Consider the following 18,523-nt stretch of genomic DNA (forward strand, 5'->3'; position numbering starts at 1 on the left):
AGTTCAATCTTCAGTGTTTTAAAAAGGTGCTTCTGTTTATTACCGTGCCTATAAAAACATTTTAACTTATTTGTTCTTGTTTTTGTTTACTATCCTCCCCTATTCTGCTGTATGTATTTATGAGGGGGCATATATCTATGTACACACATATAAACACTGATTTTCCTCAATCTTACTGCTTGCTTTTAATCCTGTAAATCAATCTAACTTGGTTTAGATGAACAAGCAAAATCAACCAACACACAGAAATATTAGGACTAATCTAGTCTTTGATTGTTCATATAACAGACAGTGCTTCTAACTGAACCCTTTGCCAGCAAGAAGAGTAATCTTGAAATATTGATATCTTTACTGTGTATGTATTTTTGTTTAGAAAGCCAGCACTTACAGAGCTCTGTGCACTAATCTTTCTATAGAGGCTAGCTTTGTATAAGTTATGGTAATAAGGCTGTTAACTTTTTCATAGGGTTAGAAGATGTGAAATACTTAGAAAAAACCCGGATCTTTGAGTGTGAAGAAGGAAGCTCTGCTTCTTACATTAGCTGGCAGGTGTCTTTGTTGGAGTCATTTTGAGAGTGAAATTGAATGACTTATTAATCTATGTTTTTAACATTTCTGAAAATAGTCTGGAGGAGGCTCAGGGGAGACTTTATTGCTCTCTATAACTACCTGATGGGAGGTCGTAGTGAGCTGGGGGTCAGTCTCTTCTCTCGTGTAACTGGTGATAGGACTAGAGGGAACGGCTTCAAGGTGTGCCAGGGGAGATTCGGGCTGGACATTAGGAAATACTACTTTTCTGAAAGAGTGGTGAGGCACTGGAATGGGCTGCCCAGGGAGGTGGTGGAATCACTGAACCTGGAGGTGTTCAGGGAACGTCTGGATGTTGTGTTGAAGGACATGGTTTAGTGAGAGCTATTGCTGATCGGTGGATGGTTGGACTGGGTGATCCTGTGGGTCTTTTCCAACCTTGGAGATGCTATGATTCTGTGAGAAGAAAGGAAAAAGATGGTCTCTTCAAATAGTGTTGAGGAGTGTTATCTTTGAGATTACTATGATACCTTCTTCAGTAATTATCAGAAATATCCTTCAATTCTTCTTCAATACAGATAAGGGAATCAGCGTGACTTCAGTCTGAGTGCAGTAGCTGTTATGAGCAAGACTTACTGGGAAACTGTGTTACACTCTTTCAAAAAAAAAATAATAATCAAAACATCCAACCCTATAGAATGTTCTCTGAAAATAACCTTTAGCATTATTTGTGGTATTCCTGTTTGAAAGAATGATTTTATTTTCCTGCTGATGTTCACAGTTGCACTCTGCAATAGGCTGTCTCTCATCTGGCTAGATATAGACAGTTGTGCATCAACAGTTGTTTATGTTTATGTAATAAATCATTTGTTATGAACGCTTTTCATCTATGAAGTGTTTGGCCCAGAATTATCTTAACTTTAGGCAGTGGACGTGTGTTTTTTTATGACTGTAGTGAAAGAATGTAATACTGCCAGTTTTGAATACTTTTTTTTAAGTATTACTTTTAAATATATGTGTATGTATTTAAATAAATACACATAAATAAAAGCAACATATTTTGTTGTCATTTGATTTACAAATTTGGGCTTTCCAATATACTTCATCTGTGATTAAAAAATAAAGGATTGCCAGAAACTTGGGATGCTGTTGCTTTTGAGGTAACTATTTCCTGTATATATGTTGTATATATGTTGTACATATGTTGTATAGGCTAGACCATCCAGTGGGCTAGCACCCTATTTCTGGAGGTGTTGTGAGGCTGTGGCACTTGGGAGCATGTGTCAGTGGGCATGATGGGGATGGGCTGACAGTTGGACTTTGTGATCTTAGAGATTTTTTCCAACCTTCATGATTCTGTGAAAAATGGTTTTCTTTATGAAGGAAGCCAACAGCAGAAAAGGTTGTGCAGGTTTTTGTTGCTGTAAAAGAAATGAGAAATAAAGAAGAGCCTGTGAGAGAGACTCTTTGGTACAAGTGTCATAACAACAGAAGTACATAATAAGACCCTTCTGTCCTGCTGGTTTGGTGGCATGAAAAGAAAAATAATCCTGTAAGAATATAGTTTAAGACTTAAGCATTGAGATCGAGGTAGAGGAAGATGACAACACAGTAATCCTTAAAACAAGATTATTTTGCTACCATTTTTATACAGATTCTACACTTTAAACACCTACGCTGCAGTGCCAAATAAGGTTATGTTTGTTTTATTTGCAAGATCGGTCAGGTTTAATTTTTTTTTTTTTTACCAAGAAATTGTTTTAGTAAAACCAAAATTGTGACATATCAAAAGAATAAAAGAGCGAGGAAAAATGGAGAAAATTGCAAAGTAAATTTTAATGAGAACATAACACTTAACCCACATGCAGGCTCGTCAAAAACTTATGAGGAAACACAAATGTGTATTAGAAGTTGAGCTAGCTAGCATTCATCTTCCAGCTGAGTTACAAGTAGATCCTTTAATTGCTAAATCACCATTCATTTTTTTCCAATATCAGTTAGAACAAAATATCACTTGCTGAGCGTATGTAGCCTTGAATTTCATGCGCTCACCATGCATTTCTCTCTTTTGAAGAGCTTTGTTTTTATTGCAGCACATAACAGCCATGCAATGTGTTACTAAGCCGTGTCATAACATGAAATGAATTGGGATGAAAAAAAAAAAAAAAAAGTGTGAATTCACCACTCTTACTGCTTGTATCATGGAATCATAGAATGGCTTGGGTTGGAAGGGACCTCAAGGATCATCAAGTTCCAACCCCCCTGCCACTGGCTGGACTGCCAGCCACTAGATCAAGTATTATATACTGCTGTTCACTAGTGCAAATAATTACCTTCAATTCCTTTTAGAGTTTATTATGTTCCTTGCAAAAGATTTCTTTAAGCTCGTTTATCATTCAGTTTTGAGCAAATAGTGCTGGTTGATAAACTGCAAGGGCTAACAGTTTCTTATTCTGCTTTTTATGAAGAAGCAAAAAAAAAAAATTCTGAAAATTATTCTTTCATTATTGTTGATCAGTTTATGTTGTCAATTTCATGTTATAACAATGGATTAAGCACCTCTTGAAGTGCATATTTTGTACAGCATCCCTGCCTGCCTTTCTTTAAGCCTGCCAGTTTAAAAGTGGCAGGCAATTAATTAGATGCTCTGAAGTATTAAGAAAAGAATGGTATTAGAGTTGCTGATTTGTTTCTGAAAGTTTGTAAGAAAACAAACAAAAAACAAGTATGAGTAGAGACCATGAAGACAGAAAAACCCTTAGTGTGATGCATTGTCCTTGCTCACTGAGTGCAATTTATTTCTCAGAGCATGTAAATGATAAAGGGACTTGGATTCTGGTTTTAAGTGCCTGGCTGCCATTTCAAGGTTTCTGTTGTCTGCATTAGTTTCAAAAGTAAATGAAGCAGGGAGAATCACGCTTATCTGTCCAGCCCTCTGCCCTCTTATCAATAATTACCTATAAGCCATCAACCAAGATGTGACATAATTAGTGATCTAAAGGGAGTTATATTCATAGAATCACAGGATCATTAAGGTTGGAAAAGCCCTCTAAGACTGCCTAGTCCAACCACCAGCCCATCACACTGTGCCAACTAACCATGTCCCTCAGTGCCACATCCACACATGGTTCTTGAACACCTCCAGGGACAGTGACTCTACCACTAAGATAATAAGCATTTTTTGGTTTTGAACCAAACAAATAATTTTTCTTACTCTATGGTGGCAGAGCCACACAAGCATTTTACTAAAGAGTAAAATATCCCTGCAGAGAGACAGTCCTGGCATGAGATTGGAAACTGCATGCAATTCACTTCTGTACATCACACAAAACTTCGCTTTGGACTGCGACCCTCACAAATAATGGCATTAGTGAAAGTTAAAAATTCTTACCCTGAAATATATTTTCCTCTTTTTAAGAATTGAAAGATCAGTAGAAGCACAATCCATTCATCTCTTGTATAGAAATGTTTAATAGAATACCTTACTTATTCTGCGGGCCAAGAGCTTCATAAGATAATCATGGAATCATAGAATGGCCTGTGTAGAAAAGGGCCGCAATGATCATGTAGTTTCAACCCCCTTGCTATGTGCAGGGTTGCCAACCACCAGACCAGGCTGCCCAGAGCCACATCCAGCCTGGCCTTGAATGCCTCCAGGGATGGGGCATCCACAAGCTCCTTGGGCAACCTGTTCCAGTGCGTCACCACCCTTTGTGTGGAAAAATTTCTTCCTATTATCTAACCTAAACCTTTCCTGTCTCAGTTTAAGACCATTCTCCCTTGTCCTATCACTACCAGCCCATGTAAACAGCCATTTCCCCTCTTGTTTATATGTTCCCTTCAAGTAGTGGAAGGCCACAATGAGGTCTCCCCGGAGCCTTCTCTTCTTCAAGCTAAACAATCCCAGTTCCCTCAACCTTTCTTCATAGGAGAGGTGCTGCAGCCCTCTGCTCATCTTAGGGGTCCTCCTCTGGGCCCATTCCAAGAGTTCTGTCTTTCTTGTACTGGGGGCCCCAGGCTTGGATGCAGTACTCCAGATGCAGCCTCACAAGAGCTGATAACGTGACTAGTGTTCTGAATTTACGTAAACAAATAAGAAGATTTAGAGCGGAAACTCAGTGAATAATCCTCTGAGAAATTACAGATTAAATGAAGATTTATCTGCTGTAGTGGTAATAAAGTAGATTAATCTTTTTAGCACCTTTTCAAGTGCAAAAGATCAAATGAAATCAGTATTTAGGAACATATGTTCACTTCACTTTTTCAAGAAATGCAGAAATTATCAGCCTCAGTTTTGTTAGTGCATCAGTTTGTCTGCATGCTGCCTTCTGGTCTAGAAGATTATTCTTCCGATAATAACTCACTAGATCAAATGGCTTTTGGCTGGTTTAACGAAATGCAGACATTGTCTGTCCATCAGAGTGGAGCAGGCAAGGTGGGTGAGACTGGATGTCTCTCTTTATGAAATGTATTGGCCTAAAGCACTTATCAGAATGCAAGAAAATAGGGTAAAGGAAGACATCTAGTTGTAGAAGCTTCTCCTCCCTCTGAGCATGCTGTGCTTTTTCCTAGAATATGTCACTTTCATTGTGATATATCAATGGCTGTTCTTCCTTTCCCTTAAGTGAGTTCATGGTTAGTATTCTTAGTGTGAAGCCTGGTAAAAGAAACGTTTTAATTCCTGCTCCTAATCATGGTCGAGTCCATAGAGGATAAAGTTCACTTGGTAATATCCACTCTGGATTAATCAGCTTTGCTTGTTTTTTGAAGCTTTTGTGAAATCACAGGGGAAATGCATTTCCTTCATCAATAATCCAGTATTTTTTTATTATTATTTTTTTTTTTCTGTGTGGAGTAGCAGGTAGCTTCAGCATGTACCAGCCTGGGGCATAGGAAAGTTGGAAGCCTTTTAGATTAGTAATTGATGGGAGCCCATGTTAGTAAGTCATCAGTGCTTTGTTACTTTGCTTTTGTTAAATGCTTTATGTTCATTTCGCTCACCAAAAAGAATAGAAGGGAAACATTCTGAAGTCTTCTCCACATCTTCAGTCATCACCAACTTAATGATGAAGAGTAGGGTATTGTGAAAAATGAAGGTAATGTTAAAAAGTAAACTCCATTGTCTAGAGAAAATAAAGTAGGTATGTGTTGGAAATGAAGGGTATACGGGCAACAGTGTTTTTGTAAGCATTGTTACAAGTCCAGTACATATTAATGATTCTCAATATATACTTTTTCTAAAACTCACAGCAAATCACAAAGAACAAATAGCTCTGCTAGACTCAAGTAAATTAGACTGGAAATGAAATAAATATTAGCAGGATGATCTTACGGAGTTGTCTCTATACACATATCTGGATTCAATTGTTTAAGGTCAGTGATACATTTTGCAAATTGTCTGATCAGCTCCTTCACCAAGCCCATGTGTTCTCTGTGTGGTTTCTTTATCCACAGATTGAAACACTGTTTTATTGTTTCTTCAACAAGTTATTCCTTTTTAGATTACTTTTGTTTTTAAAGATAATATTGAAAAAAAAACCACCAAAAAACGACATATCTATGTTGTAATTTCTACTCAGTGTTGGAGAAGAATGCCTTAGAAGCTAACTGCAGGTTTGCTGTGTCATGGTTTTGGGTAAGAACCTGGACATTTAGGTTAATCAGAAGTTAGATTATAGGACTTTCCTTTTTCTCTCTAATCCCTACCAGTTGGCCCATCTGCCAAGCACTTGCTTTCCTGCAGGTGCCTGCTTTACCCCTCTAGCCCTGCATATGGAGATCATGCAGGAGGTTGCCTTGGCTTCTCAGGATGACCCTCAAAACACAGTCCTTCTGACCCCCAGCTTAACCCACCTGAATGTGGAGATTTGCAGCTAATCTGCAGGTGCTGTTCCTTTCCAGGTGAATGCAGCTCCAGCAGTGCAATATTGAGCTTTGGCAGGGCACTTGAATATCTTGATCCAGGCGATGTGACCAATGCTCCAGGCTGATGCCAAGGTGGGAAAATCATCTGCACTTCTCCATTACGAAGCAGGATGTTAGCAAAGAGCTCTGGCTCCTGCAGTGGTGGACAGCAGGGGTGTCTGGCCAGCAGACAGAGACAGCCCCGCTGCCAGGTATTATAGGGGATATAACTCAGGCTGGTAGTATTTTGAGAGTGAACACACCAGCTCTTCCCAGCAGTATGCTGTAACTTTTTTAAGGACTTGTGTGTGGGGACTGTCTGTCTTCTCCAAATAAGCACCTTTACAAATACTTGCTCCTGCACCCCTTGGTTGTAATTGCAGCATTGGAAGTTGCTGTGAAGGTCTGAGTGAGAGCTGTCATTGTCAGAGGGGGAGAAAAAGAAATACAACCAAAAAAAACCCACTGAAACAGCAGGAGTGGAGCTCCGGCTGCAGATTGACTGCTTGTCCACCTGAGGGCTATGTAGGACTGCTCTGCCTGTAAGGACATAACTAAAGCTCATGATACACAGCATGTCTGCCCTTCATTTTTGCTGTCTTCCTAGGCTTTAGCTATCACTGAGAGTGCAGCAGAGCAATGAAAGCTGTAATACAGTTAAAGAATAAGGTCAATTTTCAGTGTACCAGCAAAGCCAATTAGATGGAGGAAGCTGATAGTTTTTATCTCGCTTGCTGCTTAACAGATCAGTGTATTTCAGTGAAATCCTAGTTTTCACTGGGCTTTGGTTATTTAATGCCTAATCAAAAATATGTGCAATCAACCGATATTAATCTGTGAATGTGTAGCACAAGTCCAGAAGGAAATTTTTAGTGAGGAGTTGAAGTGTCCTGGATTGCACTGAGGATGCAAAACTGTTGAATTTAGTTTCAGTAAGTAATAATGAATATCTGTTTTAAAAAAAAAAAAAACACAAACAACTGACATCTTTTCCAAATTTTTGAAAAGAGATTGAAATTTGTTTGTATTACTGTGTATGTCCTTGAAATACTGTTGTTCAGGTTGAAATCACTGAGTTGGATAAAAAAAAAGAACTGTGTGTGATTCTACAGCGTTTCTCTTAGATAACTGGAGCAAAATGACCATGACTCAAGGCTTACTGGCCTACAATGACAATATTTCCTGCTGAGTCTGTAAGATGAAGTGAACTAGCCAAGCAGTATTTAAGATATTTATAGATGCCCTTCCCAACAAAAGCATTTTTTCATTAATCATAAAATCATTGCAATCGGAAAAGACCACTAAGATCATTGAGTCCAACTATAAACTCACCACCACCGTAGCCACTAACCATGTCTCTGTGCCACATCCACTCATTTCTTGAACACCTCCGGGGATGGTGACTCTGCCACCCCCTGGGCAGCCTGTGCCACTGCCTCACCACTCTTAATGAGAAGAAATTTTTGCTTATATCCAACCCAAACCTCCCCTGGTTCAACATAAGACCGTTGCTTCTTGTCCTAAAGTTAGTGTTTATGGCAGTACGTGGGTAACAGGGCCTCTTTCAGGCTTGGACAAGATAGGTGGTGGCTCACTGGGCCTGATGAATTATTTCTACCAGCTCTGACAAAGTAGTTCTGCTGGAGTCAGTGAGACTGAACTGTGCAAGTGAACCAATGTGTGCAGGCTAAATGCACGTTAGGACAGTTGCTGATTTAAGAGAAATGCAATAAGTGTATGGAAGGACAACAAGCTTATATAGCGGGGGAAAAACACTGCAGCTATAATGTTCATAAGTTTGAGGTTTGGTTTGTTCTTTCAGTCTATTTCCAGCTGATCAAAATTACTCTTTACTGAACCCTGCTTCTGTTTACTTTCAAAATGATAACTATGAGTTAGAAGTACTATTTATTTTTGTTCCTTCCTTTTTTTTTTTTTTTTTCTTCTGTCACAGGATGCATGATTTTCATTCCAGAAAGATTACTGATTTTTTTCCATTCATCAGGTGCTGAGATAGTAGCCCATGACCAGGCACAGAAGTTAGTTACTAGTGGTTAGTTGTTAGAGGCATAGGTTTGGTTGCTCAGGGCACAGGTTAGAAAATGCTGGCTTCATTTGGACATGGAGTTTGCGTAGTTTGAATCTGTTATCAAGGTAGTGTTGGCAGTGCACAGATTCCTTTGGGATTATGCTCTTGTTTTGTTCTACTCCTCACCATAAGCTTGGTGTGTCTCTGAACAGGAAAAGGACTACATTATTATTTTTGGTTGATACTCCTAAAAGCTTTAATTATAGTGCCTTCTTGATGATAAGAAAAAATGGTGACTGGGTCAATTTTAAAGACTCTGATTTTTCCACATCTCAAACAGTGCCTCTTTAAATATGATAACCTTTTACACTGAAAAATGCCTACATTTACTACGAAAGAAATATGTACTTCTTAAAATCGAGCTCTGTTTTTTTAAAAGCCTGCTTAAATTATTATAAGATGAAAGTGTGAACGATTTTTAATGCTTATAATTCTAATACTGTATAAAGTCCTTTTTAAGAATAAATATATCTGAAAATTATTCATAAGCTTAGACATAAATAAGAATCTTTAGATTTTTTTTTTCATTCTCCTCTCATCTAACTTTGCAAAATTCAGTATTTGTAGTCAACTATCACATTTTTGCAAGAAATATCTTGATGTGAAGTACTGCATCTGCTGATGTTCTGCAAGAGATAAAGGTCTCAGTGGGAACAGGAGCAAAATGAAGACAGGTCCCCAGTTGCAGGGTTGTCTTGTAGCTAACCCTAGGGCTGTGATTACTTTGATCAGTGACTGCCGGAGCTGTAGCTGCTTTGAAGCTCGCATTAGGGCACTCAGAAAAATTAGCTAGGGCTCTGGACATAATGTTCATATGTAGGAACATTTTATTTTGTGTTCTGTATAGCAGTATTAACAGTAGTTGCCTGTCTTCTAGCAGAGAAATGAATGCCGTTTGTTACTAATTGCTGTGTGAAAGATATACAGTAAGCAAAAGGAGCCTCCTTTCTTTTTGTTTTCTTTCTCCTTCCAAGCATCACGGAAGGTAAGCACAGAGAAAAGGAACACTATACGATTGATATGACAGACGTTCTCTTTTATGCTTATTTACCAGCTCTGCATGTCTTTACATGGGCTTTATTTTGCAGCATATAAAAATCCACTGGGCATTAGTTTGTAGGTTTTCAGGTGTGCTACAAAGGTGAACTTCTCAGAGAAATGACACTGCTTCTGTGAGGGCTTGAGATGGTTCTTTACTCAAGCTTTGTGTGTAAAGAAGTCCTGCAAGCATTTTCAAACTAGCTGCATTCAGATGGTAAATAGGTCTTGAAGGGAGTTAGTGTGTTTGAGTATTGTCAAGATCTGGTGTTAAAAATCTGTGCTAATGAATAATAACGTTTCCAAAGACAAATGTAAGATTAAAATGTTTATATTTATTTGAATAAAGTTACTGTCATGTATGGTATCCATTCATATGTATACGGACTTCTTGAGAGAATTTTTCAGCTGTAGTAAGATTGAAAGGGTTAATTAGGATCTAGATTGTCAGAGGTAGGAATACAGAGTATTTGAAGAAACTGATTTACTTAGAAATTGTGTATTTAACTTTCTTCATAAACATGATACAAGATTTTTTTTTTTTCCCCATCTTCATTTTCTTCAGGGAAAAAAAACAAACCTACAAACCAAACAACCATGGTTAGGCTCTGTGGTTGAACTTTTACCATTCATCCCCTTTTGGGTGCACTTTTTCTAACCACCAGTAGTAGTGAGTTGAAGGGACAGGTCTAATGCAGTCTTGAAAAACGCAGCTATGAAGATTTATGTGCACTATATCCTGGTGAAGCGGACTGGTAAGTACAGCCTGAAAGTCCTGACTCCCTCCTGCCTGAGAGAGTGGCTGCTGAAGCACTTAAATGAAATGGCAATATGGAACACACATCAATGCAGCTGCTTTGTATGGGCTTGCTGCATCTTAGGCTGTCTAACAGAGATCTGTTCAGTGATCATTAATGTCTTCACAAATGACAAAAATTCTGCTGTATATTATCTGCTCTCTGAGTGACCTGTGAGACATATCTGCTATGTCTGCATGATCCTGGAGTCTGCCTGGGGCTCTGTTATGGCTAGATACAGCTTATACACAGGGCATGCAGTCTCAGGGAGCTGATAAGGTGTTTGTGGGATATATTTTCGTACTGTTATCTTTGTGTTAGAATGATATACATTCTGATGCAAATGAAAACCTTGAACATTTAGTGTGGGGATCAGGAACATGAAGTTGGCATCTTATGACACGCCATATTTCAGTTGTTTAACTGGAGTGTGCAGATCCCTGGCAGGTTCTCTCTGATACCTGCCAGGCCATGTCTTATACAATTAGCCCTGAGTGTCTGAAATGCCACTGTGTTTGGCAACTGAGTCTGCCCTTAATGATTTTGTCCACTTAACATCTTTATAATAACAAATAACTTTCCTGTTATCTCTGGCATAATAGAAAATATCTTTTTTCTAGTTATATTTGAAGTCTGTATTGACAAGCCTAGCAATAAAATTAACTAGCTGCAACTGAAAAATTCTGTTGTTGTAGGCTTTTTTTTTTTTTTTTGAATGCAATGCAATAAGCAGCTTCTTAAATTAATCTTAATAAAAGGCAGTTATCAAAAAAGAGAAAGTTCTACAGGATTTTACTGACATATCTGTAAGGCTCATCTGTTGTTTGCCTGTAGATTATACCTGAAAGCCTTCAGCAATATTCTACAAGTAAAGTTCAGAAAAAATGCATTTTCTTGATGGAAATAGTCCTCCATGACCCCAGTCATATGCCATCTTAAACCTCTGTCTCCCTGCAGAGTATAGTCAGTCACCATGAAATTGAAGAATATGATGTTTCTTCATTCAGCATTGGAAAGCAGCAGCAGGTGGAAAAGTGTGTTCTTTGTTATTTCAAAGAACAGTCTTGAAGGAGGAAAAGCAGATTCCAAGGAGTAAAACCTTGATTCTATCAACTAAGATAATATAATTTGAAACAGTGGAGATTGCCAGTAGAAGGGTGGGTAGTAAGCGCAGTGGTACATTTGTCTGGCCTGCTCTACAGACTTGCTCCCCATGTTGTTATCAAGGCCACCTCCATGCTGGTGAGTGCCTGTTCTGTGAGCATTCAGCTGTATTGCCTCCCTGAACACCATAAATGATACAGAAGAAAAATGCCTTCCCTCTGACAGAAGTGCATTTGAACCAGGAATTTCACCAATACAGCAATGCTGTTTTAGGTGATGTATGCAGTGGCAAAGGTGGATTGTTGCTGTGTAGAATGGACAAAGGTCTAACGGCTTTGAACAGACTATGTAAGGTGGCCAAAGTTCTAAATATGTTATGTAAAGCTGGCCTTGGATCTCCGCTTAACTTCTTCATTGGGATGTCTGCTACCAAAGGCTTGAGTGTCTCATGTGTATAAACAAGTAAATACCATGGGATATTATAGAATACAGAAGACTATACAGGTTTAAAAACAAAGTAAGAAAATCTATGAATAGGAGCCATACCTGTTTGCTGCTGCTCCACTGCAAATTTCAGAAGAGGAAGTGTCTAGGCAGCTGGTTCATCCTACTGAAACATACTCTCAGCTTCCAACAACCTGACTGTCCTGCTTGAGTACTTGTATTCTCAACCAGTATGGGGTTTCAAAAGACAAAGTTTGCCTTGTCAGAACACAAGAGTCTTCCTTTCTGTCTTTAGTGACAGCCAAGAAGTTTATGCAATGGTATATAGTATGTAATATGTATACATGTTCTGGCACTGTTTCATCTGTCTAAATAGATAAATGTTGCCCATCAAAAAAAGTTGAAACTGATGAACATGTCAATTTTTAGTTCTGAGTATTTATTTCAAAGTAACGAAGTGTTGAAATAGTCTTTCAGCATTAGATGACAGGTTGCTGCTTCAAGGCTGCTGCCGTCTTAACTGGTTTTAAGTTACGATCTTCTTTAGAAATGCTTGCTGTAACGAAGTCCTAGAGGAGCAGCTGACTCTCTTCAGTCAAAAATGAGGCACAGCCTTGAGAAATTAGCCCAGCAGTCAGACACAACCTGTCACACAGCAGCCTTTGAGAATGGGGACTTCCTGAAAAAGGTTTTTTTTTGCAGAGAGGAGCTGAGAAATAAAATGTAAGTAGCAGCAACTTACTTAGAGAAGGGAGAAGAGAGCAGCTCCTTACTGTAACATCTTTGTTGTTGTTAATTGGGCATTTTCCATATTTTGCAAGACTGGGGGTAAAGGAAGAATTTTCTGCTAGTGATTCTTTGTATTCATTATTCTGGTTGGCATATATTTATGTGTCTTAAATGTTGTGCTGACTGTTACACACCTTTTTAAACTGCTTTAGTTAAATACAAAGAAGCTCAGGATAAAGCTGAATGTGCAAAATACTGACCTGAGGTCACTTCCTACATCACAGTGAAAACGTTTTTGCTGTGTGGGTTTGTTTTTTCATTTAAACCTTGTTCTGCCATCTACCGGTAGTTCATGTTATAAAACAGAGATGGTGTAATGTTGTTGTAATTGTAGAGCTATCTGTGCTAGCTTGCTGCTTGTAGCCTGTTTTTTACAAAACAGAACTTGCATTCCTATCGTTAATCAAATTTCTCATCGCAAATAGCTGGTGTACCCATTACACTTATAATAATGTATATTGCGTGAAGGCATGTATTAAACAAATTGAAGCCTTAAAAATCATGCTAGAATAGAAGTTACTACCCAGGGAATATTATTCCAGCCTTCAAAGCTCTAGGACGCCTGTGCTATTTTAATGCTACCCTTGCTGCATGCGTATGCAGTTACGGTGTCTGTGTTTCAAGAGATTACATGCTGTTTTCCTCCAAACACTTCATTTCTGCATTGGTGAGTTGTACATTTAATGAACAGTCATCCCATGTATTTTGTTATTTCCTCTGTGACATAGCCAAGTGTGGAGTGCTCTTCTCCAGGGCAGCTTTCAAATTATTTCTCTTTCTTTTTCTAAACGCTTTCCAGTTTCATAAGGAAATGAAACAGGAAGCGTAAACTGCAATTCCTTTGTTATGAACTTGGTTTACTCCTTGAGGTAGTTCATCCTATGTATTGCATAAGCCAAGGAAGCTAAAAAGAAAAAATATGTAATAATATGTCTGGAAGGAAGCAAAACAAGGAATGTGCAGACTGTTTTAATTCTTATACGTCCTCATTTCTTAAGCATCTGACAGTACAACCTTGACAATCTTTTAATATTGCTGGTGGGATTGAGACATCTGTAGTCTTGAGGAAGCCAACCTAGAAAATTGGAAGTTTCATCCCATGTCAGCATGGGATAGCTATGGCAGTTGTGACAAGGCCAGAGCTTTTAGATCCACTTCTACCCACTAGCTTTCATAAAGCAAACACAGTAGAGATAGATTGCTGTAATTTTATTGGCAATTGTAACAGGACATAATTTTGTCTGTAGATTTCATAGGTATTTGCTGGAAGCAGGAGGGCAGTGAAAGTCAGCACATGGTTTCATGAACACGAAGCAGAGGTTCCTCCAATCCCTCCAGTTTACTGCCATCCAGGTTTCCATTCTTCATCTCAGGTGCCACTTCCCCACCACTCCCCTTCACTCAATTCCTGGCTCTGCTTATCTCCTTCCCTCTCTGCAGCCTGTGCTTGCTCTCAAGCCCAATCTTCCCTCCTTGGGCTCTTCATCCAGATTTGGTTTCATATCTGTGGCTTCTAGTTTAAATTGTAGTTTCCAAGCTGTTTTTAGTTTCAGATCTTCAAATAACTTTCCATTAATTGGAACTGTAATTTAACCATGCTGACAGCAGGCTTCTTCTTTTTAGGCACTTAACTGCAGGCCCTTCCTAGTAGTTATAACCCCGTATCACATTTGCTGTACTCAGTTGCTGTTCTCACTGCTTGTCAAATCTGACAATTAATGGCAGCCAAGTGAACAAACAACTGGACTAGTTTGAAAGTAGGATGAGTCTTTGGTCATAAGTAGATATTGATCTGACCCACACATTCCTGGTGTAACTACCCAGCTGGCAGCTGTAATTGCCATTTGCCAGGGACCTGGCTGCCTTTCGGCAGTTGCTGTCTGTGTGAGCATTGGCATTTTTCCCTAGCCATAAGAGCCCAAATAATGATGGCAAAGGATATAAACTGCTGTGAAACCCTCTGCTCGTCTGCACTGCGGCCCTGCTAAAACCCCAGGAGATCCTGGAAGTAAAGAGAGAAACGAGGGCACTGGAGGCCCTCTTGTTGGAAGGATGCAGTCAGCTAGCTGCTCTCTCAAGGCCAGTGGTTAAGGCTTGTCCAGAAAGCAGGGCCTGGAGAGCTTGTGTGTGTTGTTTGGGATGGAGGAGTCAGTTAAGACCCAGCCATCAGCTCTATGCAGGGTGCAAAGGCAGGTGGCTCCCAGCCTCCTCATGTGTCGTGCTGTGACTGCCTGGCCAAATCATGCTGTTCATTGCATTGGGCTTTGCTGCAATGTCTGGCTGTAAAACAAAGCAACCTCCTCCCAGGCGAGTAATGTGCTTGTAGGCACCAACTGGAGGAGGGAAACTGTTTCCTACCTGGAAAAGGAAGTAGGAGGGCTGCTGTCTCCCTAGCCTCATCCTGCAGTAATTACTGCTTGTTGCAGTGAGCTGGTGCTGGTGGTTTCCTGTGGGCTGGGAGGCTGCAAATACGACGGCTGGGACTCCACACAGCATTAAGCTATGAGAGAACTACATACTGCTTCTACTGCTTTCCTGAATTCCCTTTTTTTTTTGTTAGCCAAAAACTTGGCTAAACTTGATAGCCAAGATCTCACTTTTGAGGTTACTACCGAAGTGGAAGGGACACTGATTGCATCTTTATGATGTTTCCCAAGAAACATACAAACTTTAAAATGAGTACTAACAGCTTGCTTGTTCACACTGAGAAGAGTCGGGTACTTAGGCCGATGAGCTGTGCTTCGACTTCAGCAGTAGGTAAGAGATTGTTAACCAATCCGCCTCCACCAAGTGCAAAGTCATTTCTGTTGTCCGAGCTGTTACATGCTAGATTCAATTTGCAGGAAGCAGAGAGTTCTTTGGGATGCTTCTTTGGTTTTACTTATACTTGTTTTTCTTCTCTTTCTCACTTCAGCCATTGATGGATTTCTAAAAACTGATGAAAGACAGAGATTAGCAAAGGAACGAAGAGAAGAAAGAGAGAAATATCTTGGTAAGATGGCGGGAAGCGTCTGTATTATTTATGTATATATGCTAATAGACTTAAGTTATGTGACATTTCTTCTGAGTTTTAAACACTGTTGTTTAGTCTATTACTAGTCTTTAAGACTTATACTACTTCTTAAAAATAATGGGATACCTTCTTTAATTTCCATTCAAGTGTTTCATATTTTGTAGTGATTAATTGACTTTCTTCTGTGATACATGTACTTTTGAATGTAGGTTAATGTGCTGACTGTTAGGATTTGTATTTGTAAAACAAACAAACAAAAAACCTGAAATAAGCCTTGAATAACATTTATATTAATATGTAGGATTATTTGGTAAAACAGCCTTAATTTTAGCATGTTAAGATATAGTCCTATGAAAGTATACCACAGAGCTGTTAAGACCTGCATAAAGTGGATTATTTTTTAAAGTTTTATAACAATCTTTGTTCAAGGGAATTAAAAAAAAAAATCAATTCATCAAATTCCAAAGCATTGATTTCAAAGTTTTTTATAATGATCAGTTGTTTTTAGTCTCTAACGTCTCCAAGGAAATGCTGGGGAAATTTTGCAAGACAGAGAGAAATGAACTGTTCAACTTTTTTTTTTTTTTTTTCCCCTTAAATGTGTGTATCTATAAAGTTAAAAGAATATGTTTAAACAGGTAAGCTTATTTTTTTCATTGCAGTATGCAGACAGGCCAGTAGCTCTGTTCCTTATGGTTACCTGACAATACCTATTAAAAGGGTTTGTCATTATTTTAGGATTTTGTAAAATTATAAAATTGCTATAAAAATAATAAATTGCCATTTATTTCGAGACAATGTTAACTGAAACAGTGTGGACACATGTGGAAAGAATCATGAGAAAATACTGTTTTCCTTGCAATAAATAAACTGTTGACCATATCTTGACGAAACCTGCAGCCTGAAATGTGATGTTTTTTAGTGCAGTGAGCTTGGTGAGCAGGATTTCTTTCTGTAGTTCATGTGGAAATCTGCTTAGTGGGGATTAAAATTTTTAGTAGTTAATCTCCCCAGAAATTCTGTCTGTATGGGACATGCACCAGCCTTAGTTTTATCTCTTATAGCTATATTCAGTCTCGACTACCTTTCCTGTTATTTGCATTATCCCTTCTTTGCTGGCTCCTGAGAAAGTGACATGGTGAGTGGGAAGGATTTGGATTAAAGAGGAAAAGAGGAGGTGAGAGGAAAACTGAAAGCTAGACAATCTGGGGAGTGGCTAACCCAGGTGGTTGCAGTTCATGTCTCCAGACACTGTATGTGCCTTCTGAGAACATGCTTTGTTAGAATTAAAACCCCTTCAAGAGTCAAGACGTTTGGATTTTGGCCTTAGTAGCTGTTTGTCTATGTCAGATTCATTTCAGAAGTTCAGAAAAAAAAGCAGTGAGTTCTCCAGAAGGACAAATATTTACGCACCCAGCAGGTATTTTTGCAACAATATAGAATCATCTCTTCGTCAAAGCTAAATTCATTAACCAATGGTTTAGTATCCCTAAATCAAGAAACAAGAATTGTGTTTATGTCTTGATGTCAGGACGGTTTGCTTCTCTGTCCAGAATCAGCCCTGGGTTTCACCTACTTGTTCAAAAGGTAACTAGTATAATCTCTGGACAGCTCACTCTATTTTTTGTCTTTTATCAACTCCCTCATGCAGTTTTCACCTGTTCTACCTGACATGGCTAGTAGTCATCAAAAATTAGGGACTTGGTCTCTCCTCTTCCACTGAGGTAACTATGTATTGGCAGGTCCAATTTATTCTGAGAAGTCCAGACTTGCCTACAGCACCAACATGCCTTTCATATCGCCCTTTCCTGAGGTAGACATGAAATAGGCAAAAGGGGAAGACACAATCAACCATGCTACTGGCAAGAGTAAGCCAGGTGGTATTCTGGAAAGCAGGTTGGACATGAGAAAGCATCTTAAAAGGATCTGGTAATCAAAGGGGAAGAAATGTGGCTACTGGGAAAGGACTGTGTCTCCTAGGAGGTCTCTGGCTTAGGGACAAAAGGAGGCTGGAAGGGACTGAATGCTGCAGCTGTAGATAAAGAACCAAAGGGCAAGGAGCTGGGGGAAGAAAGCTGATCTGTGAAGAGAAATTGAGATAGCTGGGCAAGAGCTTAGGATTGATGGGAAAAAAATTGAAAGAACACTCGCAGGGCAGTAATTTGCTGAACAAGAGAAACAGCAACTGAAAGAGTAAACTGGGGCGTAACAGGTGAGCAGAATGAAAGATCTGCTCTTGTATAACCCATGCTAATTCTGACTTTCCCTAACTTTTAAGTTTTTAGCTCATCAGCTGTGTTAATATTCTTTGTTTCATATTAGCTATATGTATGTTGTTACAGGCTTGTGTGTATGTAAGTATGCTTACTGACCTATTTTGAGCTTTTTTATGGAATGCACTTGAATGAGAAATAGATTTTTTTTTCATTATTTGTCAAATTAACTTCTGCTACTTATTTTCCTGGTGTAAACCGGAAGCAACAGTCTTGCATGTAATGCTGCAGTCTGAATTTCTGTAACAACAAGGTAATGACTCGATAAAAATTATGACTCCACTTGGGATAAGCAACTAGAGAAACTCTCCATAATAGTATTTTTTTTTAATGCCTGGAAGGTGTAACAGGTAGTATCAAATTACAGGATTATATATTTCCAAAGCTTCGTGGGGAGTATAGCTGATACATATTTTTTGTATTTATTTGAAAGCAGCCTTGTGAAGAGAATCATAGTTTTAAAGAAATTCCAACGGCTTTTGCTTTTAAAGAAATTCCAAAGGCTTTTGTGAATCAGCATATGTAGATAATTAACTTTAAAAAC

The 18,523-nt window shown here is 38.8% G+C and overlaps 1 protein-coding gene across 2 annotated transcripts in view; it reads left to right on the top strand.

Annotated features, from left to right (window-relative positions):
* Positions 1-18,523, top strand: part of MAP7D2 (MAP7 domain containing 2) — a 77,846-nt gene that overhangs the window by 26,373 nt on the left and 32,950 nt on the right. For both annotated transcript variants that reach the window (XM_085211040.1, XM_085211046.1), the window contains exon 2: positions 15,608-15,685. In XM_085211040.1, the coding sequence (XP_085067166.1) occupies positions 15,608-15,685 (78 nt within the window). The remainder of the gene's footprint in view (positions 1-15,607; positions 15,686-18,523) is intronic.

The sequence above is a fragment of the Meleagris gallopavo genome, chromosome 1 (genome assembly GCF_905368555.1).
Source record: "Meleagris gallopavo chromosome 1, MGAL_WU_HG_1.1, whole genome shotgun sequence".
Taxonomy (NCBI): domain Eukaryota; kingdom Metazoa; phylum Chordata; class Aves; order Galliformes; family Phasianidae; genus Meleagris; species Meleagris gallopavo.